We start from the raw sequence: 26,154 nt of genomic DNA, 5'->3' as shown, positions 1-26,154 counted from the left end.
GTTTTTGGTGGTGGGAGGAACCCACACGTGCACAGGGAGAACATGCAAACTCCACACAGAAAGGCCCTGACGAAGCAAACCAGTTAGGCAACAGCACTAACACCTGCGCCACCGTGCCCACTAGCGGCACCAAGTAATGTAAGTCTGCAAAATGTCTTTATTTGCATGTTTGCACAAAATCAATAGTCATGACGATTAGAAAGGTACAGTGTTTAAGTATGATTTTTTTTAAACGACCAGTGCTACTTATAAATTGTTACTCTGAACTCCTAATCTACCTATGCGATGTAACTTTAAAAAAAAGAAATATCCCACAGTTTCTGCCCTTTTTGTGAGGCAGAATTAAAAATTACTGATCTTTAACAAAATCTGACACAATCTTTAAAGACATTTTGAGAAAAGTAAGATTATCTATGGGCATATTTAATCTAAACTTGTATAAAAATTGCTTGAGAACGGTGCATATAACTGCCTGATGAGTAAAAGAAAAATCTGGGCATGCAAACCCCTTGACCCTAATGAGCTTGGCCTTTACCCTGAATATCTACAATTTCTGGCTCCACTCCTGCTCACATCCAATGAGCTGCTGTCATATTTGAACAAAAAGATATTTGATTTATGAGGTGTTTCTCATTAGTCTTCCATAGAATCTGTACAGCCTAAGATAGCAGATAAACAGGCCGATATAACCAGACATTTTTCTTGCATAGCTTGAAACTCTGAAGTATAAAATCATATTTTTCATCAACTTTGGGCTGTGCATAAAGCAAGCATGCTTTGAGTTCAATGTTAGATTGTCATGTGGATTCTTTCTGTGACATTTCTGTGGCTGATGGAAGTTGCACCCGTCTGAATCATCCTGACACTTCTGCTTTGTTCTGCCTGAACTCTTCAGCGCTTAAGACTGTATCATTAAACTGTCAAACCTGTGAGAAGCTCTTTGATCCCTTTTCTTCAGTGGAAAAGATGATACATCACAGGAGAGAGAGAGAGAGAGAGAGAAAAATATGTTTCCCAGGTTAGAAACAGAAATGACTGACGTCTGAAATTTCCTACTTTTCCATTCTAGGGTGTTCTTCCTGTTTCTCTGTTGGAAATATCGACACTCCACACTTCAACTCATTCATCCTCACAGTTATTTCACAACCCATTTTACTTGTGTAATTAATTATCTATTTTTGTTTTGGGAGTTTAGTCAGAAACACATGTCAGTTAGAATTATATTTTCTAACCTGTTTTTTACTTAGCCTCTTACTGAAGCAAGTCTGAGTGTGGCTAGTGTGTCAGTATTGTCAAAGCAGAGTTTTATTGGTGGGCCATTATCATAAAATTGTAATTGACGTATTTTTAATAATATGACCAAGTTGGTGCATTTGAAAGAAAAGCTGCAAAGGCCCAAGAACAGATCCTTGTGGAATCCCAATATTTTAGAGGCAGCTGAAATGATCAGTAATCAGTATCTCATTGGGCTCTGTAAAAAGTACACCAGCTTTCTGTCAAGACCATTACAGATTCGTCCCTCTGTTCATCCATGATCTTCTCTGCTGATCCTACGAGGGTTTCTGAAGGAGAAGCCAAGCTGGAGGGAGGAAGGCCAGAGTTACACCCAAAAGGCACATTTAAAAAAAAAAAACAAGTGAAACAAGAATGGCTATCTGAGGCAGCAGACCCACACCTAAGCAGCGCCACCGAGGAACTCACGCTCCCTTTGATTACTATGGTGTTCAAAACTTCGAAGTCAGAGAAAAACCGAACGGGTGCACGGATCATCACCAAAATCTTATCGATTCTTCCCTGTCACTATCCCAATATTCCCTGAAAGTTTGGTGAAGATCCGACTTTCCGTTCTCGAGTTATCTTGTACACATACAAAGAAACAGACAAAGATACAGAACCCTTTACATAACCCTCTGCCAATTTGATCGGCATGGGTAAAAAACACTAGAGTTTCACAGGTCACTTAAGGCTGCCTGCAAAAGCTAGGACATGCACATTTACAGCTAAATGAAAAATCCAATTATAATGGCAGGAATAAACAGGTTTTTAGCTTGGTTTGAAAAGTGGCTTTGGTCTGTATAGTTCATGTCTCTATTGGTACAACAGTGGGTGGAAAAAAATCTATGCAATGGTCCAAAAGGCTCTTTGAGTATTCATTTGAGGCTGGTTGCCAAAGCCCTGAAAGTCCCATTAACATATGTATTAAAATGCCCATTTTAACAGCAGAAATAAACATGTTTACAGCCTGTTACATAAGCAAATGTGATTGGCACACACTGTAGGGTGACTCATTCATTCTGATTTTATAAAAGATAAAAGTTATTCATTTTAAGGTATGAGGCTAATCAGACTGACAGGTACTATGTAGTTGTAGCTGTTTGTCTTTAAGCATAATGCTCGTCTCAGCTCCACCTTTTAGTCTGTTGCTAGATTGACCAAAAGTCAGTTTGAGACATCTTTCCCAATATGACTGTGGCTGGGCTTCAACAGTGCATTTAAAACACACATGTGTGGGGTACAGGTGGCCCGGTGGTTTGCGGTGCACCCCATCTGGGTTCACCGCGTATGTGCTAGATCACATAGACTGACTCTGTTTAAATCGGGTCAGGTATAGTTGCCTATGCTGATCCAGCATTTCATCGCGTCAACCTTAGTCCTGTACTGCTCTGACCTCTTGATGGCCATCCTCGAGGCCTGTCCCAGGCCCATGCACCATCTCTCCAGGTATCCTCCCAGCTGAGCCCCTCCATGATGGGCATAGCAACCCCTGAGTTCTGGTCCAGCCCAGGTATGCGGTGAGCTGGAGCTGGTCTGGGGAAGTACACCAGGTGTCTGAGGAAGTGCAGCTGCAAGTCTCATATACAGCAGCTGACCAGCTGGCCAAAAGACTGACTTTTATTCATATGCTCAGATACCGTGAGCGCCACACTGCCCTGCTCAGTGAACCCATTGCTCCATATATGCCAAGGCATGTCTGTGGTTGATCTCAGCTTTGCAGTTTGCGGATGGATGGATTACGCTGCTAAGACAGGTGACTGCTCTACAACTTCCACCATTCACAGACATAGATTTAATGGTAGCATCACAGGCATCCCTAAATGCTTCGATAACACCTAGAGACAGACAGTAAAGGCTACATCAACAGCAACAGGAATCACAATCTGCATAGGGAAGGAGCTAGAGAACTGTTTATTTCAGTTTGCTTTCATTTAAAACTTCAGGCAAGGACAGAGTTTAAAGTAAGGAATCTTGGAGAGAGAGGATGGGGAGATCAGTGAGAGAGGAGCCACAGATCAGACTTGAACCAGGACTCCCTGCCTGGAAATATGACCACTCATCAATCTGCAATCCATCTCTCAGGCTCTTTCAGAATAGTACAATGAATACTACACACTTAGTATGAATAAATGAATATTACGCACTCTCTTTAACAAAAGGTACCCCAATGTTAAAGAAAGAAAAACACACAGTGGTCACTGAAATAACTTAAAACTGACAAAGGTAATGATAAATAAAAATGTACTGATAATTAATTCATGAAAATCAGGCATTGCTGTTGCATTATGCTTTAACAGAATCATTTTACACAACAAACTAATGAAACTGGCCTGGACTAAAATGATGACACCCTTAAGCTGTTATTTTGTTGCACAGCCTTTTGAGGCAATCACTGCAATCAAGCCATTTCTGTAACTCTCGGTGAGATTTCTGCACCTGTCCCAGGTATTTTGGCCCACTCCTCCTAAGCAAACTGCTCCAGCCGTCTCAGGTTTGAAGGGTGCCTTCTCCAGACTGCATGTTTCAGCTCCTTCCACAGATGTTCAACAGGATTTAGATCAGGGCTCATAGAAGGCCACTTCAGAACAGTCTCAATTTTGTTCTTATCCATTCTTGCCTGTTTTTAGCTCTGTGTTTTGGGTCATTATCCTGTTGGAGGACCCATGACCTGACTGAGACCAAGCTTTCTGACACTGGGCAGCACATTTATCTCCAGAATGCCTTGATAGACTTGGGATTTCCTTGTACCCTCCACAGATTCAAGACTCCCTGTGCCAGATGCAGCAAAGCAGCCCTAGAACAAAAGCTCCAGTTCTGTGTCATCTGTATAAAGGACATTCTCCCAGAAGCTTTGTGGCTTGTCAATATACAATTTGGCAAATTGCAGTCTGGCTTTTCCTCATGATTTGCTTTAAACAGTGGAGTCTTCCTCGGTTGTCTTCCATTAAGTCTTCTTTGGCCCAATTAGCAACGGATGATGCGTTCTGACACTGATGTACCTTGACCTTGGAGTTTGACTGTAATCTCTTTAGAAGTTGTTCTGGGCTCTTTGGTTCCCATTTGTATTATCCGTCTCTGCAATCTGCCATCTATTTTCCTCTTGCGGCCATGTCAGAGGAGGTTGGCTACATTCTGTGGACCTTAAACTTGGAGATAGTCTTAAAGCCTTTACCTTTAACATGCTTGTCCATAGTTTTCTTTCTATCTCCAAGGACAACTGTCTCCTTAGCTTTCTGTGGTCCATGTTTAGTGTGGTACACTCCATGATACCATTTGACCATTGTGGGTTTTCTTCTCCTTAAGAGAAGGGTACCAACATTTTGTCCATGTGTGTATTTCTTAAAAACTGGATTCAGTTCAAACAAATGGGCAAAGTCCCAATGTTCCCCTGGCTTCACAAACTTAAAAAGCTTTCTGGACATAGAAAAAAAAAAAGAGTTAATCTAATGTGGAATTACAAGTGCATGCACTGGCATACATTAGCAGTAAGCTAGTTGGCACACATTTTGGTTGGCTTGTGCCTGAGTGTTTGTTTTCAAGAAAAAAAAAAACCCTCCTTCTTGTAATTTGCCCTTTAATTAAAAAGGTTAATATAGCCCCAAGATATGTGCAAATTAATGCAAAAATCTCTTCGTTCCTTTTTTAAATGCACAAACTAATGTCTTGTCCCATTTCCTCATCATTTTAGTTTGTTACTTTTTCTCTCTTTCTGCCTTGTAAAACTTTCCGTCGAAGTTATCCGTCTTCTCAAAATTTGTTTGATGTTTAATAAGTGCCTGCCTTAGGACTGGGGATGAAATTTAGCTTTTGTACTAATTCCAGCATATTCACATAGATGCTTACTGCCAAATGGTTGATTAATGAGCACTGTCCTACTTCAACAAATCCAATAAATAAATAAACAGAAAACAAACAAATAACTACGCGACAATTTGTCATTTTCTATTTCAGACTGCAGGCTTGAATAGAATTAGTTTAGAGTGTTCATTAGAGGCACTCAAGTGTTTGTTTACCAGAGTGAAGGCCCCTGCTGCTGCTGTTATGGTAAAGGCTGATTTTCTGTGCAGAGTTTTCATGTATTTATGCTGGAAAACACTTCACTAATGAATGGGTATAAACCTTCAACATAAAAACATGATGTCTTCATCTCAGTAGCATTAAAATAGGTCAGCTATCAACAGATAAAACTATACTCTGCATCTTATAAATCACCAAACTATGAGACAATATTAAAAATCTGATTAAAGCAGTTGGCAGCTAAAAATCTACTTATTTCCAAAGACAGGTTCAGGCATACGCTCTGGCTGAGATTAGTTTTTAATTATTTCCTCAGAGAATAAAGTTTTTAGCAATAAAATGGGTTACTTTAAGGCATAGAAACATTCAAGTGTTAATTAGGCACCAACATAGAGGAGCCAGCAGTTGAAACTCACAGTAAATCAGTGTCAGATTAGGAACATATACTTCTGAAAGGTACACAGATATCTAATCAGCGGTGGCTGGTCAATAGAGGGCACCAACGACCACCACGGCGTTCTCCACAAGGAGAATGACCAGATCTTTGATTTCACTGAATTACATGTTAAAGGGATAGTTCCGTTATTTTGAAGCTGAGTTATATAAGGATACTTGGCAATACAAGTACATAAATTCACCCCCAGTGATTTCAGTGAGCGTTTCTCCTTGAAACAGGACACACTGGAGGAAGCTTCTCCTGAGTCATAGTTTTCTTGTAGATTGAATAAGATTTTCCTCTAGGATTGTCCTATATTTTGCCCCACTTTTATCACTTTACCCTCCACCTTTACAAGCCTTCCAGGGCCAGTTGCTGAGAAGCATCCCCGCTGCATGATGCTGCCAGTGCCAGTGCATGATCCCCCAGCTGCTCCACATTTTCAAGCAAACTTAAGGTAAAAATGGGCCAAAAGACAATGTCAGCTTGAATATTTTTAAACATTTCATTTTTCACCCAGAAAGCCTCTGTGTTTGGCATTATTTTATGATATAAGCTTCGGCTACCGGCTGCGTGCTCTCCCACCTCAGCCAGAGGTGGACTGACATACGGGGACACTGGGAACTTCCCTGGTAGGCTGGTGCTATGAATGTGAGACAGGCTGTTTCTGATAAGGCTGCACAGAGAAGGATAGACAGACAGGCAAAGAACAGAAGAAAACATCTCGCACACTGCAGAGCTCCAAAAATATAATTATTTATTGGACCATAGTTACTTTACATACTTTGGTGCAATAAATAATTATATTTTGGAGCCCTGCAGTTTGCGAGATGTTTTTTCTGTTCTTTGACAGTGTCTTTTTTGACTTAGCACCTGCCCACTTAGGTTTGGATGTGCATGTAGACTTTTTTTTCTAGGCAGACAGATAGGCCAACTGTGTGCAAACCGAGGGAAACCACCCGGCTGTCCCTTTTTATTTATGCTACAATCTTTCTCTTGTGCATGCTTTGAGTACTCATTGTGCAACCCCATCTGATACTTAGGCAGGTTTACCTGCCTTTACACATTACCACATAATATCATAACACACATAGTGCAGCCTATTAGTTACATGGTAAGATCACCAATTAAAGATACATTCTGGATCTGAGGCCTCAGTCTGGACGTTGTCCATGGTTAAAGGGGACATATTTTACCCTTTTAAGACAAGTTTATATTGGACTCAGAAGTCCCCAAAATATGCCTGTCTAAAATTGCATGTCTAAAAAAAACCCTCTGTTTCATCCCTGCTCAGAATGAGCTGTTTCTGTGTCTGTGGCTTATATTTTAATGAGCTGTCTGACTCATCAACAAATATTCATTGAAAAATATCAAATATTCAGCTGAGCCAGTAAACAGGTTACAAGAACACTATACAAGACTTACAATAATTACTACAATACTACACTGAGTTTAAAGGTAAACTTGTGCCAAATAGTGGCTGACAATTAGTCAAGCTACAGTCGACGTGATATATTTACTTGAAGCTTAGTTTGTTGTTCTGACGAAACCCACAGACTCAAACAGCTGACCAGATCTGCTGAGGTGGAAGAACATGTAGATGAAGCTCACACTGCAAAGTAGTATCAACCACAGAGGCTTTTCTGAGAAAATAAAACACTTAAAAGATGTTCCACTTGGCATACAATTTGGCCTATTTTTGCCTAAAACTTGCTAAAATACATGACTGTGAAGCAAATATCAAAAAATGTAGACCTTTTCGTATATTCTCTATTAGGACTGGATACTCCTCCGATTGATGAATTATTCTGACCTTCAAAGATGTGAGTAATTAGAGACTTTTGGAACAAAGCCTATTCTCACTGTACTCAAGATCGGCTTCATGTGAGTTTATCTGATTATACAAGATACAAAAACTTTTCATTTGGCAAACTCTGGATTTCTCTGAGCAGTTTCCAAACAAAAGATTCCTAATTAGAGCTGCCCTGGCATGACACAGCACCGGGATTTGTCACGCTGAGGTGAACTCTAATTGGGAAAGCTGATTGAGCGGCCACACACAGGGAGAGCAGAGCGATGAACCTAGACAGACCAGATGCTGATGTACCATCACCACTGAGCCTTAAACTGGAATGAGTCTGGAGGATCATGGCATTTGACAAAACCTGATTAACAATGACAGTTTCAGGCCAGAAAAATAGCCCAGTTCAGTCCTGACAATACACCAGTTTGAAAAGATTTGTCCAGTTTTATCCTCTTAAAAAAATCCCACTATCATTATCCCACAGCTTTGGGACACTACAGGATATTTAAAACTCTTTCCTCTCGTGTTCCCGATCCACCCACTGTTTTCCTTTGGAGTGATGTCCAGGAATACGGTCCTTTGTAACCAAGGATTACTCTTCATATTCCTGCTTTGCTTATCACTATTGTGGCCATCTTCCTGCTCCACAAAGCTCAGCAGTGCATCATCAGATTCTTTCTCTGTTTCTGCCTGCCTTTCTTTCTGTTCACTATTCTCTCTCCATCACTCCCATACCATCAAACTAATCTTTTTTTTCTCAACATGCAACGTGATTCAGTGTTTTCTTCCACCCACCTTGTCTTCCTTTCCTACGCCTCAGTCATCCACTTCACAAGACTACTCCACCATGCCTACAGCCTGTGGGTTTATGTAACGCTTCCTTTCATTAACTTAACAAACCATCCTGAGTGGAATTGCTGCATGTGGTTGAGTACATTGCGCTGTTTTGTTGCATCCATTGATCACTAAGACCCACACATAAAAACATTCCTCCATAGTAGTAGTAAAGACTGCAGAGAACCTTTGACTGAGTGGGAAAACCTACAGGTGCAAAAATAAAAATAAAAATACACTTATTTACAAACTTATATCACATGAATAAAGCACAAGAAACAAGATATTTTACATTCAACTGATAAACTCAACTGTGTTCTAAATTCACATAACACATTCTGAATATGTCGCCTGCAACATTTAGCAAAAAAGTTGGGACGGGTCAGAAAAAGACTAGGCAGTTAGGAAATGTTGAATAAAACATCTTGCTCTTTCCACAGGTAGGTGGGTTCATTGCCAACAGGTGAGAGGACCATGACTGGAAGCACTTGAAAGGCTCAGAAACTCAAAAAAATTGATGGGAATTTGTGTTTAGATAGTCAATAATTTATGAGCAACGTTCCTTAACATGTAGTTGTAAGGATTTTCTAAAAAATTAATTTTGGGGCTTTTAAAAGCTTTATAAAAGCTTTATTTATAGAGGAGGATGGTGAATAGAAGCAGCAGCAGTAATGAGAGAGTGGGGGGCAATAGGTCGTCCAAAATATCAGCAAAAGATTCAGAGAATTCATTCTTGCATCCTGTGTACACCCTGTAGCACCCTATAATGTAGAGTGCTACACACTCTGCAACCATACCATTAATGCACACAGACTTGTAGCTGAAATACCTGACAACAACCTGTGCAGTGTACATACTTCCTGTACACTGAGAGCAAACTTTTCCTTGTTTTGTAAGCATTCTTGTCCAATAAAGCCGAATCTGATTCAGAGAATCTGGAGAACTCTCCGAGTGCAAGCGAGAAGGCAGAACACCAGCACTGACTGCTCGTGGCTTTTGACCCGTCACGCAGCACTGCATTAAAATCTGGCATCATTCTGTCATGGATAGGGATGTTCTGATACCATTTTTTCCTTCACGATACAATTCAATACCAAGTACTGATCCGATACCAGTGTGAACTTTCTGGACTAACTGTTCAGACTAGCAAATCATTTCAGATCTATATCTGAACAAGAACATGTCTCCACAAATAGAATCATAATGTATTTGTTTGGTATTTCAGTGTCTTGTAAGTCCATGAGGGCTGGGCAGCTCTTTTGGTGTATGGCACAATGAAATAATAATAAATAAACTATAAAAAACTAAACATAGTTAGCTGCATCTCTGTGACCTTAAAGGTGTTTTTCTGCTGATTATTAGGGTTGCAACAATTTTTGCAACTAATTTTTGTGTCGTCACTTGGAATTTACATCACTTGGCGTGGTGCGGAGCTGTTTACGTCACACACGGACGGCTGATAAACTTTGCTTTCACTTAGTACTTCTCTGATTATAATCTGATGATTAGTGGAAAGTATTCATCATCAACTGTGTCTCATGATGGAGATGAGATGCTAGCAATCTAAAAATAGCTTGTTATAAAATATGGCGAAACTTCAGTTTTGTTTCTGTTCCAATGTGAGCCTGGATAAAAACAATAGCGACGGACTGTCAGGCATTCATGTAATCCATGATATTTGCCTCACTTTACGTTCTAAATGTCCACTAAAACAGGAAAGAAGAAAGAAAAGCGTGAGCTGCAGTCACAGGGCGAGAGGAGCAGTTGTGTGTGTGTGTGTGTGTCTGTGTATGTGTGACAGAGAGGAGAGATGGTTTGTGAGTCCGTCCTTGAGTGTGGGTCGGTCTGACAACAAGCATGAACAACTAACATTAGCTAGTTGAATAAGTGAGTGACAAATGTTTAAGTTATCATAATATCAATAACTTTCAGAGGCTGAGGGTGACCTGTGGCTCCTCTGGGATAAAATATTTGCAAGAGGACATAATAAAAGCAGAATCCCACTATAAGAGTCTTTCATTCAAATCACATCCTCAGGCTGTTGTCATTAGTATGATCTTAAAGTATGTATGTAATTTTGCAGGGAAGGAGGCAAGGTAAAACATAAAAAAATATATCATTTTTCATTTTAAAAAATTATGTATTTTTTGTGTTTATTTGCATGTTCGTGTTATTCAATTTAACAGAACTAAAAACAGGAGTTTTCTTTTAGTTTTCAGAATAGACATTTTAACTCTACCATTAATCTGACAACTTTGGAATATCCATGTTCAACCACAGTACGCCACTTTATCTGCAAATGTGAATTAAGACTACCATGCAAAGCAAAAAACATGTATCAACAACATACAGAGGCACTGTTCTCTAAATAGTGTGGGTACTAGACAGGCCTGCATGCAGTCCGGGTCTGTCTCCCATTCAAAATGTACGGCACATTATAAAAAGAAAAAACACAACAGCTGAAATCCTGCAATAACGAGCAACTCTAGATGTATGCAGAGTAAGAATGGGAATGAATTTCACTTTGAATACTTCAACAATCAATGTATTAAGTCTCCAGGTGCTTGCAGAGTGTTAGAGGAAGAAAATTTGATGCAACACAGAAGTAAACACACTCCTGTCCCAACTTTTCTGGGACAAGTTGATGGCATCGAATTCAGAAAGTGTGTACAGTTAAAGAAAAAATTACTAGTTTGTCATTGTGCTGTTTTCAGTTAAATATAGTTAAAAATGGATTTGTAAATCACTGTATTCTTTTTTTCTACAATGTCCCTACTTTTTTGAAATTGAGGTCAGCTTATGAAACCCACTGTGTCTTATTTGGAGGTTTCATACATGTAATAAAAGAATAATCACAGTGCTAAGTCAGGTATGCACTCTGGTATATGAGTCTACTCCTCAGCTCAGTGCTTCACTTTGTCAGTCAGTCAGTCTCTAACAGTCTGTCTGAGCTCTGGTGTTCATTTTGTGGAGTGTTTTTGGTAAAAGCCAGAGCCTGCTGCTGCTGCTGCTGCTGCTGCTGTGGCAATGGAGATATGGGCCAGTAGTCAGCAAAGCTTTCATCTGTCAGATGGACAGATTTCACATCCAGGCAGTGATATGGAAAGAGCTGACAAAATCCAGACCAAAAAAATGTCTGATTTGGCAAAGTTGTCACATTTATTTCCCTGAAGTGTGCTTTAGATTTAAAACAATGTGTTCTGGATCAAAGTTTCCAGTACTCATTCCAAACCAGAGTTTACTTTTTCAACAAATCTCACTTGCACTTGAGAACAAAGCTGCACTTTCCTGCCTCCACTTTGGCTCTTTCAGTGTTCTTAAACTCTTACCAGGGGGAAGGCGTGGGAGATCTTTCCATCTGGGGGAAGTTTAGCTCCAAAGCCGTACGCTGGAAAAAGTTTGTCGCTGTCGTAGTCCTGGATAATCTCTCCCACTGCTTTCAGAGCCATGGCATAGGCATTCATCTGGTACGGGCTCATGTAGTGTAGCGACGTGGGCTGAGAGGGGTTACCTGGAGAGAGAGGAACCCACACACCAAACGCAAGCATACAAAGTGAGAGGAACTCAACTATAGCAGTAGGTACAATGAAAATAGAGACATAGAACCCTTATTAGACTAGAATAGACTAGAATAGACTAGACTGACTAGACTAGACTCGACTACACTCAACTTGACTAGACTTGACTAGATTAAACCAGATCAGACCAGATTTGATTCAATTTGATACTTTACTGATCCTAAAGGAAACTTTTCCTGGTTTGTAACTGGTCTTAACTATAAACTCTGATACAAAAACCAGCATGATGCCCATGCTGCTAATGCTGGTCTGACCAGCCCCCCTTCTGTTGATGAAAATATTTAACCCCACGCCCACAGTAAAACAGGAGTTCCCAAACATTTAAGCCTGTGACACCAAAATGACAGCATCAGAGATCGGTGACCCCCACCTTTCCTTGAAGTGTTGCTCAAAGCATCATGTGCAAAACTTGCATTTTAAGGTAGTTTTTATAACTTCTGCTTACATTTAAAGTCAAATAACACTTGATAACTACATTTTTATTTTGAATTGAACTCATTTTAACAATATTTCTTACAATGAATAATACAATTTTCAATATGAATTATTTTTCTTTGTTTATTGGAAAGCATCCCATGACCCCCCTTCACTGTCCTGCGACCCCCACTTTGGTATTGACATTTATCAACAATCTCAACTCTTTTCATACATTTCAGAAACAAATACTTATGATATCATGTTTGAGATTTGGTCTTAAATTTCTAAAGTATTCCTCAAGACTTTCTCTTAAATTCATTAGAGTAAGTAGAATCACAGTAACTTGATGTATTCAAATTAAAATATGGGCCTTAAAGTCTGATCTCAAACTACTGCAGTGTGGCAAAAAAGAATCTCAACTCCGTTGACTAACAAGTTTATATTCTGGGGGTTTTGACTACATTTCATCGTCTTCAGCATATTGAACTTCCTCAGCCTCTCCCTTTGGGTTTGAGTTATTTGCTAGAGTGTTCTTTCAATGATCAATACATAATCCCTCTGCTCAATTCCCCTATCAACCCTCAATATGGTGTACTTTAAAAGTCTGAGGCAAACACTGGAGGACCTTTCACAACTGACTGAAAATCATCTAACTATATGACTGTGCCACTCAGTCTTATATCAGCTTACTTATACATATGATAAAGTCTTCAGTATGGGAAAGTGGGAGAGTTATAATAATAAGCAACAAAACCACCATAACACCTATCACCATGGATACGGACACTCAGAGCTTACCTCTTCAGCTCATAGCTTTTCTCTACATTCTCCTTTTTGTAGATTTATGAGCTTATGGATATAAGAGCAAATCTCTTCCTTCAGCACGGTCTGAATTTAAATGTAATGTGGGGAGTTTGAGGTCTGTGATGGATCAGTCTAATTTAAGAACTACAAAAGCAGCCAAACCACCAGCCAGAATAAAAGTATGTTGTCAGTACGGCTTCATCATATCATAAAGTTATTTCTAATGCCTTTAAACTATTTAAACTTGGTGAAGAAGCGATGTAAAGCAGGGAGACAGAGGCAGAAAATCAGCAAAGTTTCACAGTGACTAATCCAGTTAAAATAAAAAGAATGAGAGGATTCTTCTATGGAGAATAAATCTATGCATGCACATGATATTTAACTTAAAAGGCTGCTTTTCTGCAATGGCCACACTAATTAGAATAAATAAACCCCTTCTTGTAGCTGCTTTATCTGTCCTTATAATGGGACTACCGCTATTCTGGATGAAATTATAATGACTTATGCTGTTTTGTTACAAACAGAAATTGACCCTCACTCAATGGCCAACATAGGTTGCTAGAGCACTATCCTACCACTCCCTACAAGGAGAATGACAGACCTCCTCTGAATAGGAGTTTGAACCCACTGCCATTTTTTGGGAAACCAGTTTGAGCTTTAGTTTTGTGCCATGTCCTGCTGGAAGTAGCCATCAGATGTGTACGTTGTGGTCATTAGAGGATGGACATGGTCAGCAACAATACTCAGGTAGGCTGTGGCGTTTAAACGATGCTCAGCTAGTACCAAGAGGCCTTGAGTCTGCCAAGAAAAATACCCCACCACTACACTACCACCCGTAGCCTGAACCCTTAACACAAGGCAGGATGGATCCATGTTTCCATGATGTATATACTAAATTCTGACCCTACCATCTGAATGCCACAGCTGAAATCTAGACTCATCAGATCAGACTACGCTTTTCAACCAACCATGGTTGTTGTTTTACTAACAATCATGCCGGGTTCAAAGTCATGTAAATCCCCTTTCGTTCCCCTTGGTTTGAACTTCAGTTAGTCATCTTAACCACATCAACACGCATGCAAATGCATTGAGTTGCTGCCATGTGATTGGTTGATTAGCTTTTTGCATTAACAAGCAACTGAACATGTGTACCTGAAAAAGGGGCCAGTGAGTGTATAGGAGAGGGTGGGGGGATTTGTGCCAGCGGGGAAGTAGTGCCACCCCTTGTTTATTAAAAAAAAAAACATAGAAGAAATTGGTCATGTGACCACATATTTTTGAAGAGCTATCCATTTTACTCATTCTGCATAAAAGTGATACAAATGGCATGTGAGGTAAGCACATTTTAGCTCAAAAAACTGTTCTTTGCCTTTCAAAGTAAAATATCTATGATCAAGGTTTTTTGATTGTTGTGTCTGAACAATTATAGACAAGTTTGAAAACATTTCACACATGTTTTAGTGCTTTAGTAGGCTACACAATGAGTCTATACAGTTATCATGATGTTAGCTCTAAACTGCTGGGTCATGCTAGTTTTTCAAAATGGTGGGGCTGAGGTGATTTTTGCCAAAGGGCCTGGGTTAAGTTGTGCCAGTGTCACACCCACAAACCCAGACCCACAGACACACCCGAACCCAGACCTCCACACAACCAGACCCAAATACCCACAAATCCAGACCCACACATGCAGACGCACACACCCAGAGACACAAATCCCAGACCAACAGACCTAGACCCTAACCCACACACCTTCTCACCCAGACCCACACACCCAGACACACACCGACACACCCACCCAAACAAATCTTCACAACCACACACCGAGACCTACACACCTAGAGCCCAGCAAAGAAGGGCCAAGAACAGCTGGAGGAGTGAGGAGACGGGCATGCCTCATCAGTGTTTGATTTACCTGCCATTTGTTTAATTTAGCCAACACTGATTTCAGTTTTCAGTTTGCACTGTTATTAAAGAGCAGTTTTATTCAGTTTAAGTGGCCTAAGTCACAATGAGATGTTCAGAAATTGGCCTAAATCACTTTATTTGTCTATGTTATATAACTGACAGACAGCGTTCTATGTATGTCAACAGCCATCTATTGCCAAAGCCTTTTGGCCTGAAGTGATTCACAAATATCATATAATGTGCATTTAGGGTTTTTGTGTTTTCCCAAAAACTAGAAAATATGACTTATGCCATTAGTGTACACCGCATTCCACATTATTATGCAAATGATATTTTTCTCTGATTTTCCTAAATATGAATGTAAAGGACAATCAGAATATTTTTCAAGTCACCAGCCATTAGAGCATAATTCAAATGTTTTTGAACAAACTTCATAATGACAAAAAAATAAATAAAATAAAAATAAAAACCTCAAAATGCACTGTTCCACATTATTAAGCACAACAGCTTTTTAAAATATTTTATGGGTTGTAAAGAACTGAAAATGGTCTTTTGTAGAAATTGCAGCATCAGGGGGTCATATTTACTGAAATCAAAGCTATTTCAATCAAAAACATCTTAACAGGACAAGTTCCATGTTAACATAGGAGCCATTCTTTGATATCACCTTCACTATTCTTGCATCCATTGAACTTGTGAGTTTTTGGAGAGTTTCTGCTAGAATTTTTTTTGCAGGATGTCAGAATATCCTCCCAGAGCTGCTGTTTTGATGTGAACTGCCTCCCACCCTCATAGATCTTTAGCTTGAGGATGCTCCAAAGGTTCTCAATAGGGTTGAGGTCAGGGGAGGATGGGGGCCACACCATGAGTTTCTCTCCTTTTATGCCCATAGCAGCCAATGACACAGAGGGATTTTTTGCAGCATGAGATGGAGCATTGTCATGCTTGAAGAAAATTTTGCTACAGAAGGCGCTGCTCTTCTTTTTGTACCATGGAAAAAAGTGGTCAGTCAGAAACTCTATATACTTTGCTAAGGTCATTTTCACACCTTCAGGGACCCTAAAGGGGCCTATCAGCTCCCTTCTCATGAATCCGGCCCAAACATGACTCCACTACCTCCTTGCACCAACCATCCACTACTCCTCCATCTGGACCATCCAGGGTTGCACGGCACTCATTAGTAAACAAGACAGTTTGAAAATGAGTCTTCATGTATTTCTGGGCCCACTGCAACCATTTCTGCTTGTGAGCATTGGTTAGGGGTGGCTGACTGCAAGCCTCTGGAGGATCCTACACCTTGAGGTTGGTGGGACTCCAGAGGCACCAGCAGCTTCAAATACTTGTTTGCTGCTTTGTAATGCCATTTTAGCATCTGCTCTCTTAATCTGATGTATTTGTCCATCAGAAACCTTCCTCATTATGCCTTTATCTGCACAAACCCATCTGTGCTCTGAATCAGCCACAAATTTCTTCACAGTACAATGATCATACTTAATTTTTCCTAAAATATCAAATGTTTTCATTCCTTGTCCAAGGCATTACATTATTTGACACTTTTCAGCAGCAGAGAGATCCTTTTTCTTTCCCATATTGCTGAAACCTGTGGCCTGCTTAATAATGTGGAACATGTGGAAAAGTGCATTTTGAGGTTTTTATTTAAAAAAAAATAATAGTTATCATTATGAAGTTTGTTCAAAAACATTTGAATTAGACTCTAACTGTTGATGACTTGAAAAATATTATGACTGTCATTTGCATTGATATAAATCAGAGAAAAATGTCGTTTGCATAATAATGTGGAACGCGGTGTGATAGGGTGATTATATCTAAATAAACCCTAAATGAGTAATTTTGTATTGAATTTGTCTTGTTTTTATATACCATTACAGTTTATGAGATTAAAATGTTCTGTTTTACTTCAATAATCTTCAAAAATCACTGGCACAATTTACCCCAACATATTCTCCCCAAAAGACACGACTTACCCTGCACCGGGGGCAAGTTGTGCCACGAGACCACTTTTTTTCCGAAAGTTATATTTCTTAAACAGTTTATTTCAGATCCAAAGTTATTGTTCCCAGGGATGCACCACATCCTGAAATATATGTACATACTTAAGTTGGAGGCTTAACTGTCATGGCCTAACTTTAAAGTCACTTTGAGTAAAAACTGGCACAACTCACCCCACTCTCCCCTAATGTAGATATTTTAGTTGATGTCCAACATTAACTCATGTAGTTCCAACAGTTTCCAAAGCCAGAGAAATTCTTTCCTCTATTGTATTGCAATGGGATGTGTCTTGTTACAGTAGTTATCAATGACAGAGTAACAGAAACAACTCACTCATTTTTTCTATGGAACCACTTGGTCTTGCATAATTTTTTTTTTTTAAAAATGCTAAAAACAACACTAAATTATTTTTTTACTAAACAGTAGGGGTGTAAAGGTACATGTATTTGTACCGTACCAATTCTGTACGGGCCTCTTGGTTAGGTACAGAAGTGTACCGAACTTTCCCAAACTTTGTAGTAGGTCCCATTGGTTAAAAAAGTAATCCAGTGCTGAAGTCCGTGTTGACATCGGCAGGATAAACGCTAATTAGCATAAATAACAAGATAATTTACAGATGTATGATGATGTGTTCAAGTTGGCTGGGAAATTTTAGTGTTTAAAGAATGGGTATAAAAATGTCAATATATCAATTCAAATAACCTAGTAATTCAAAAATGTATTTATTTATTATTCGTATTCATGGAAGACCTTTTGGAAGAAGGTTGCAGCATTATTGATAATTTAAATGTAATTTTTTCAGCCTACTTACTTTAATACAATTTAAAAAATTGAAAAAAAAATTAAAACGGTTATTTATTTGCTTTAATTACCCTACCTTTAATGTATCCAACTGTGACTGCAAAACCAAGGGACGTACCGATCCAAAATTTTTTCTGTACCATTCCATCCCCTACTAAACAGTAAACCAACATTTTTGTTTTGTGGTTGAATTTCACACGATGAGGGAGAAAAGCTGTTAAATGTGCTCTTCCTGATATGCACTGTGATCTGAGTAGCTATCAAGCATGAACCAGGAATGCGCCTGTCAACAGCCTTTCTCTCTCGTTATTCTAAATATTTAAAAAAAAAAAAAAAAGTTTATTGTTTAGTAAATACACCGTGTATGGTGTTGCTTTAGCTGAACACAGTCCTATATCAAAAACAAGGAAACAATGAAGGTGGGTGGAGCTAAACAGCCCCGGTCTCTTCTCATTGTATTTTGTGATTGATTTGACAGAGAACCCCCTGGCAGCAGAATTTACATACTGTACGTTTTGATGAACTTATCTTTTTTTTATTATGTGTGTTTGGGCTTTCATACAGTAAAAGTGGTATGATAGATTGACAGACTGAGCCTTGCTCAAACCCCTCCCTATACACCCTCTCCCTACTCACCAACACTCTGTTTGCATGCTCGCATTGAAGGTCTGCCGCATGAGAGCTGTCCAAATCTCTGAGTGGGAGTGGGCTGTCAAACCCTCTGACAGAGAGTCTGCACTGATGCCGATTTACTGAACAGGTGCATCACTGTTAATTGTTCATCATGGGAGATGTTCCTTTTTTACAAAATCTGTTTAAGAGTAAAATTGAATGTACCATGAAGTTTACCAGATTCAGGATCAATACATGCTCAATAAGTAATACAAATGTTCTTTTATAGCAGGGGTTCTCAACGTTGGGGTCGGGACCCCATTTGGGGTCACGACACACTGAGATAGGGTCTCCAGATGCCTTTAAAAAACCCACCAATTTTAACCAATTTTTGCAACTTAAATCCCATTTTTTTTTTTTTTTTAAGATTTATTTTTGGGCCTTTTCATGATAGAGGAAGGACAGTGGATAGACTCGGAAACAGGGAAGAGAGGGGAAAGAGACGTGGTGAATGGCCACAGGCCAGATTCGAACCCTGGCCGCCCATGTACATGGGTAGCGCCTTAAACCACTCGACCATCTGCGCTCCCTTGAATCCCATTTTTTGCCCATTTTAAACCCTTTCCACCACTTTTTTCTGCCTGTTTTTGCCACTTATATATCCCTATCTTGCAACTCTCTGCCTATTGTTGGCTCTGTTGATCCAGTATTGCCACTATTAACTCATTTTACCACTTGTTAAGCCAAATGTCACAATTTGATATGCCCATTTTTGGTAGTTTTTGACTTCTTCTGCATTAGCTAAGCCTTTTTTTGCCAGTTCATATCAATTGACATCCCATTTCTCCAAATTTCCACCTATTTTTGCCTCTTTAATGCCATTTCAGCCACTTTTGAATACCTTTTACCACTTAATATGTCCATTTCTAACCCATTTTTTTGCCTTTCTTTGTTATTTTTTTGCCACTTTTATCTAATTTTTGGCATTTCTAACCATTTCTGCTACTTCTAAAATCCAATTTCACCACCTTTTCCATCATTTCTTGATGGAAAAGGTTGTTTGTTTCTTTGATAATAGTGGTTATTACTCAGGTTAAATATAAAATACCACAGTTTAACTTTACAATAGACCATGATTTTGCTGGCCCCAAGTTTGGCTGAGCCCCAGAAAGACCCCCCCCCACCAATTCTTGAACATGCATGACTGTGTTTAACCACTTTCAGGTACAGTGGGGGTCCCCGGTCTCTGGCACCTTTATTTGTGGGGGCGCGGGCTGAAAAGGTTGAGAACCCCCGCTTTATAGGACTGTTTTATTTTGATGGGAAATTTTTTAAAACTTAATCATCCTATTCATATAAAATAAGACGTTCAGTAAATTAAAAGAGTGCATTGTCCCCTCTGGTGAGTGAAAGTGCAGAGAGATTGGTTTGAAAAAAGCTCATTGACTCAATTGTGAAAAATCCTCTATTAACAATGCATTTGTCCTTGAATTGTAGATCATCTATTATAGATATATTCATGAGGATCAACTCATACCTGCAGAAGACCGCAATCCATAAACCAAGTAACAGCTAAATCAGAACTCTGTGAATAAAACATTCAGTGAATAACTTGTGGACACGTCCTGCATGCAGACAGAGATGTAAAAGCTGCCGTACCGTTGGATGCTGTGAAGTCTATGGCCACAGTGAAATTGAGTTGCGTCCTGGTGGGAGATAGAGAACATCAGTATCATTCAAAAACAGAGATGTAAGTACCGTGCCAGAATCAGCAGATGGGAGCACATTCACAGCTGTTCAGACTAGACTGAAAAACTCATCAGCGGCTCGCTGCTGTCACTATAAAGAACAAGGCAGGGGATCTGCTCAGTGATTGAAACAATATGAGCCTCCATTAAAAGTGCTATCTCATTCAGACACTGCTAAACGATGTCTTTATTTTTGACAACTTTCAAGCTCAACATTTCTTGTTTTATTCTTATACGTAACAACACAGCAAATTCAATGTATTCTGTTGGAAAATAGCTTTCTATCTTTACTGATAAATTTATTGCCATGTAAGTTCAGTTTTATTTCAAGTTAAGATTCTATATCAACTTGCAGATACTTGAAAACAACATCATATCATCATTATGTATCATGAAAGTAACCAAAAGCCTTATTTCTACAACCAACTTATTCAATTATCTAAAAAGGATAAATGAAGACAGTCTAAATACAAACTTTGCACCATGGCCTGTCAGAAAATTCAGATGAAATATGAGCTGCTATGGTTCAGGAGGTCAGACGGTCATTCACTAATTGGGAGATCTAAAGATGACATACCAATTTCTCCTTCAGAAGGCATTTCAACAGCCCCTTTCACATTGCAAGTTCAACTCAGGACTTTCATATCCTTGTTATGCTAGTTACTCTCTGCAAGTCCATGTCAGATTTTGAGTCGTAAAGGGCAGCAGCAAATCCTAGTCAAAGCTTTGTGTGTGTATAAATAATAAAAAAAGAGAGAAAAAATTTACAGTGATGAATCTGGCACTTGCAAGCAGGTTACCCTTTTTTGTATAATGTGATGTTATTTGCTATTATGCTATGATAAAGGATGTCATGCCATTGTGACTATGGTTAATATATAATGTGGTGGAGGTAAGTAAATCAATTTTATTCAACTTTCTTATGCATTTTTGCATGCCAAGCAAACTATAGTTAAGCTACTGTAGCCAGTGTTGCACCCGCCCAATCTGGCGGTTTTATGGTGGATTGTGTGGGCTAAAGTGGGTTGACACAACCTGGGTTGGTTTTCTTTGAGTTGGGCACTTTTTAACCCATTAAAGCCTAAAACCACAAATTATAGCCAGAACATTTTCATTTTTTGGAACGGAAATGTTTATCTAACTTTCTACTGAAATTCAAAAAAATCAAAATTTCCATAAAATTTAATACATATATTTTTGGTATCTCATTTGATACGATAGGTGTTTCTGGTAACTGATAATCCACTTTAGGGCATTTTTATCATTTATCAGATTGTATTAAGAAGTAATTTCTAAAGCAATTTATTGATCATACTGATTAGATAGAGGTATCAAAACTGATACAACAAGCCTAAGGGGGCCAAAATGCACCTTAATGCAACAGTACATATCTGCAGGCTCGCAGGCAGCAGTGTCAGGACCGCAGATTCAGGATTATAGATCTAGGACCCCTGTTCTTCGCTTACGTCAGCACAACTGGATGTCAGTGAGTCATTTTGTACATGCACTCCTGCATATTTCCTCATGAATAGCAGTGTTGAACACTGTATTTCAATGAAAACAGCACTTCGAAACTGTCTCCTACATCAGCATGCCAACCATGGCTTTAAACCAGTGGCTCTCAACTGGTGGGTCGGGACAGGGATGGAGCAGTTTTCCATGAGTTGCAATGTGTGTCTGGAAAAAATTGGGGGCAAAAGTCTATGAATAACATGCAACCTTACCATTTATTTTACCCTTTTTTTATAGCGATAATGGGTAAATTTACATGTTTATCAATATTTATAATATAATATTTATCAATATTTTAACTCATTATCTCCTTTATTTGAAATAAAAGAGCTGCTTTTACCATGTTAATGAAGTGATTTCTCAAGATGTCTGGAAAACTGGCTAAAATTTACACATTACACAGTTTTGTCCTGTGCTGTCTTACCACTATCTAGTTAAAAGAAAACATAAGAATCTCTTATGTCAAGTCATGGGATCTTAAACATCCAAGTCTCTTACCCTCCTCTGATGAAGTCCACAAATGTGCATTCTGACTCCACTTTGAAGGACAGCAGAGTCACCTTGAGGACAGATGGAGAGAACAGAGAAGCGTCAATATGATTCTGATGTTAACATCCAGTCCTACCCCTCAAACAGGTCTTCAACAGGTCTTACCGTTCCTGAGTTGACATATTTCTTCTTCTTTCCTTTCTTTTTAGGGTTCAAAACCTTGAACAAAGAACAGGAAACGAGAACTCATTTTTCAACTACTACCTGAAAAAATGTGTCGACATTATGCTCATGTCAGAAAACTTCCATTAGGAGTTGATGATTTACTGTAGAAAAATGTGAGCTAGATACATAATGCAGGATGTATTAACTGAATGAATAATACATAGTACTGTCAGGGAACTATTGGACTTTTTAAAGCTCCAAAAACATTACTGAATTTTTGATAAGCTTTACACATTCAAGACGAGAATAATGTTAGAGCAAACTTTTGATTTCCTTTTCATTATTTGCTGATTTAGAACTAAAACTTTACCTCATAGACGTTGAACTGGCTCTGGCCTTTGGACAATTCTCTGTAGCTGGTGGTGAACTCTCCGATGAAATCATGACTGGAAGGAAGTTTAATGCACAGAGATAAAAGGAGAGGTAAAAAGTTTGACTTCTTCAGTAACTATTTTAAATTTTCATACCCACTCTGTAACTGTGAAGCACAAACAGATCCACATCATTTAAACACTCAAAAAAAAAAAAACGCGTGAGAATGCCTCCAAAACATACACTTAAAGCAGCATTAGTCCACTTTACTCCAGCTCTGTTATTCAGCAGAATAATAAAAGGTTGAAACAGCAGCTCTAGTCCCCACACAAATTATAAATAGGCCGTTTTTTTTTTTTAGATAAGCCCCCCTGTCCCGTGGAAAGCACAGACAGAAGTACGATAAAAATGTGAACCCATACAGAGATTTTAAACAGGGCACCTGCTGTATGCATTAAGGCACTAGGACAGAAAAAGTTTTCAAACAATTTAAGAGAAACAGTTTGAAATCCAGGTTAAGATTTATAGTTTCATATTGTTATTATACCACCTACACCTCTGGAATAAAAGAAAACAGACAAGGAATGACAAGCTTTTTAACCATTAATTTCATAAAGATACACAAGGCAGGATGTTGGTGAAAATGAACATTATACAGAAGAGCTTATAGCATTCAACTGCATTTTCTCCACTGTCTGAAATATTCCCTCTCATTGGCTAATGAGAGGACACCCTGCCCAGAGGAAGGAAACCCTCCAGTGGAAACATCCCAGAAGGCAATTTGTTCTGGATTATCCTTGCACTCTAGAGCACGGGTTCTCAAACCTTTGGGGCTAGGGCAGAAATTTTTTCCAAGGACCCCCACCTAACCTAACCTGACAGGCCAGATGGATTTGATTCACACATCCATCTGGGAAAGCTTCAATAGGAAACATTTGAGAAAAGGCAGAGGATTTGAAAAAACCTCGGAGTGTGGTTGGATGAACGTTCTGTCCATCACATCTCTACGGGCCAATCAGAGCAACAAAACACGCACGTAGCTGCTATCGAGCTGAGCGTGCAGCTAGTGAGGAATAACGCGAAACATGGCGACTATAGACATGTAAGTACTCAACTTTTGTTGTTTTTGAAAAGAAAACAACCCACTGCTGTTCTTCGCTTAGCGGGCTTCGTGGCTTCACATGAAGACACACAACACATTTTGGTCTTCCATCACTGTTCTCAGTAAAACCAAACTCCAGACAGCCGTCATTATATTTTCCCAGTTTAGCTGGTTTGGGCCTAGCATCACTTGAAGAAGTGGGTGTGCTTAAATATTTATCCGTTGTTGCTAGCTGGATCTGCATACCAAATGTCCTGAGCAAAGTGACTGATGCATGACAAGAGATAGATTTATGTGATATCTCACAATCATATCTGAGTTTTGATTGGCCCAAAGCTGATGTATGTAGGAGTCATTGGGTTAGTAAGGTTCTTTTATGGCACTGTGGTCCCTATATGTATCTATTTTCTTGTAATGACATGGCATTACTTTACTAATTTTTTTTTTTTTTCCTGAACCCTCAAGCTGTGGCTTGCAGACCCCCAGGGTTCCCGGACCCCAGTTTGAGAACCACTGCTCTAAAGGACACTTTATCAAATTCTGTCCACATAGAGGGCAAAGGACACTTTGCAAAATGTTATCATCTCAGCGGGCCCTTGAGAAAAACATTCTCAAATTTTGGTGCATTCCAGTTAAATTCCTATTTGTAAATCAAATCACCACAAATGTGCCCTGAACTCAGAATTCCTGCTTGGAATTCTGAGCAAGTTTGGTACCTCAAATTACCAACTCATAGCAACTGGAACACACTCAACTCAGGTGTGATGTCGTCTTCAGCTACAATATCTAACTTCTGAGGTAAATGGAGCACAGCTACTGTCTACGTAAAGGCCCTATAAAAGGACACGTTGTCGAATGCTGTCCACTCAGAGGACCCTTATAGGGACGCTTTGTCATGTTTATCTACGAGAGGAGGAACCCATAGAGCAGTGATCATCCACTGGCGGCCTGCGGGCCACATCAGGCCCCCACATCCTCCTATCCGGCCCCCAGAGCATCACCAAATTCATAGCATGTGCAGAAGAAAAGATTTGTGGTACTTTTCTTTAAAATCAGCTCCCAATAACGATCAAAACAACTCCAAAAACTAAGATTGAAAGTTGCATCATCATTGCAGATGACTGTGTTTCATTTTTTTTTTCATTAAACCATGTATAAGATGTTACTAGCAATATGTTGCATGTTAAACATAAATTTATCAGTCCATTCCTGATAAAACTGCCATTTTCTATGTCAACTTTTTTGCTTTAAGAATATTCAGCTAAAATATCTTGATCGCCCCCTTGTGGCTGGCTGTGATAAATTGGACTTATATCACTGATAAGAGGCTAAAAAAATTACACACATTTGAAAGAAAATTTAAATATTTAAACAAAAATATGTCCATGAGACCATTCTAAAAATGTCTTTCATTTTATTAGAAAAAACAGCCCATGTCCAAATGCAGCTGATGACCCCTGCTATAGGGCACTTTTGCTGCTGTTTTTTAAACACTGAGGCATGGGGAGGAGCTCCCCCTGACCCCTGTCTGAGTCCACCAGTGCACCCATTTATCCAAAGCCAATGTGGCTTTTGACTCATTTGAAGCATTTGCCCCCTTTCTGATTCCTTTTATTTTTTTTGGATCTTTTTCACACTGATGTTTCGATCATCAAACCAATTTTAATATCTCACAAAGACAACTCAAGTAAATACAAAATGCAATTTCTAAATGATGATTTTATCTATTAAAGGAAAAAAAATCCAAACCATCTGGATCTGTGTGAAAAAGTAATTGCCCCCCTTGTTAAATCATGAGTTTACTGTGATTAACCACAGTTCCTAGAAAGCTGAGTTCAATTTCACTGGTCACACTCAGGCCTGATTACTGCCAGATCTGTTTAATGAGGAAATCACTTAAATAGAAACTGTCAGACAAAATGAAGTAGGCTACAAGATCTCAGAAAGAAACTCATCATGCCACGATCCAAAGAAATTCAAGAACAAACGAGAAACAAAGTGACTGAAGTCTATCACTCGCCAACCAGGGTGATCTTGGTCGGACAAAAGCTTTTCAACCAAACACGCGACCAGTTGAATGGAAGCTGTCAGTCCTACGCCTAACCAAAATGTTTTTACAGATTTCTGAGTTCTTTCCAGTTCTGTGTTTTTATTTCCAAATAGTTCAAGAGAGACCACTGCAGCTGAACAGTGTTTTGCACACTGATGGTGTTAAATGATTTTATGCCAATTCAGTCTCTGTTTTCACTACATTAGTTTGAGTACCAACATTT

At 39.2% G+C, this 26,154-nt stretch overlaps 1 protein-coding gene across 1 annotated transcript in view; it reads right to left on the bottom strand.

The window, feature by feature from the left end:
* Positions 1 to 26,154, bottom strand: part of LOC121506932 (copine-9-like) — a 330,340-nt gene that overhangs the window by 58,257 nt on the left and 245,929 nt on the right. Inside the window, exons 12-16 of the mRNA XM_041782988.1 lie at positions 22,778 to 22,853; positions 22,408 to 22,461; positions 22,252 to 22,313; positions 20,153 to 20,199; positions 11,696 to 11,877 (exon numbers count right to left, since the gene is read on the bottom strand). Coding sequence (XP_041638922.1) covers positions 11,696 to 11,877; positions 20,153 to 20,199; positions 22,252 to 22,313; positions 22,408 to 22,461; positions 22,778 to 22,853 — 421 coding nt within the window. The remainder of the gene's footprint in view (positions 1 to 11,695; positions 11,878 to 20,152; positions 20,200 to 22,251; positions 22,314 to 22,407; positions 22,462 to 22,777; positions 22,854 to 26,154) is intronic.

Source organism: Cheilinus undulatus, linkage group 3, assembly GCF_018320785.1.
Source record: "Cheilinus undulatus linkage group 3, ASM1832078v1, whole genome shotgun sequence".
Classification (NCBI taxonomy): domain Eukaryota; kingdom Metazoa; phylum Chordata; class Actinopteri; order Labriformes; family Labridae; genus Cheilinus; species Cheilinus undulatus.
This window is presented reverse-complemented; position numbering and strand designations above follow the sequence as displayed.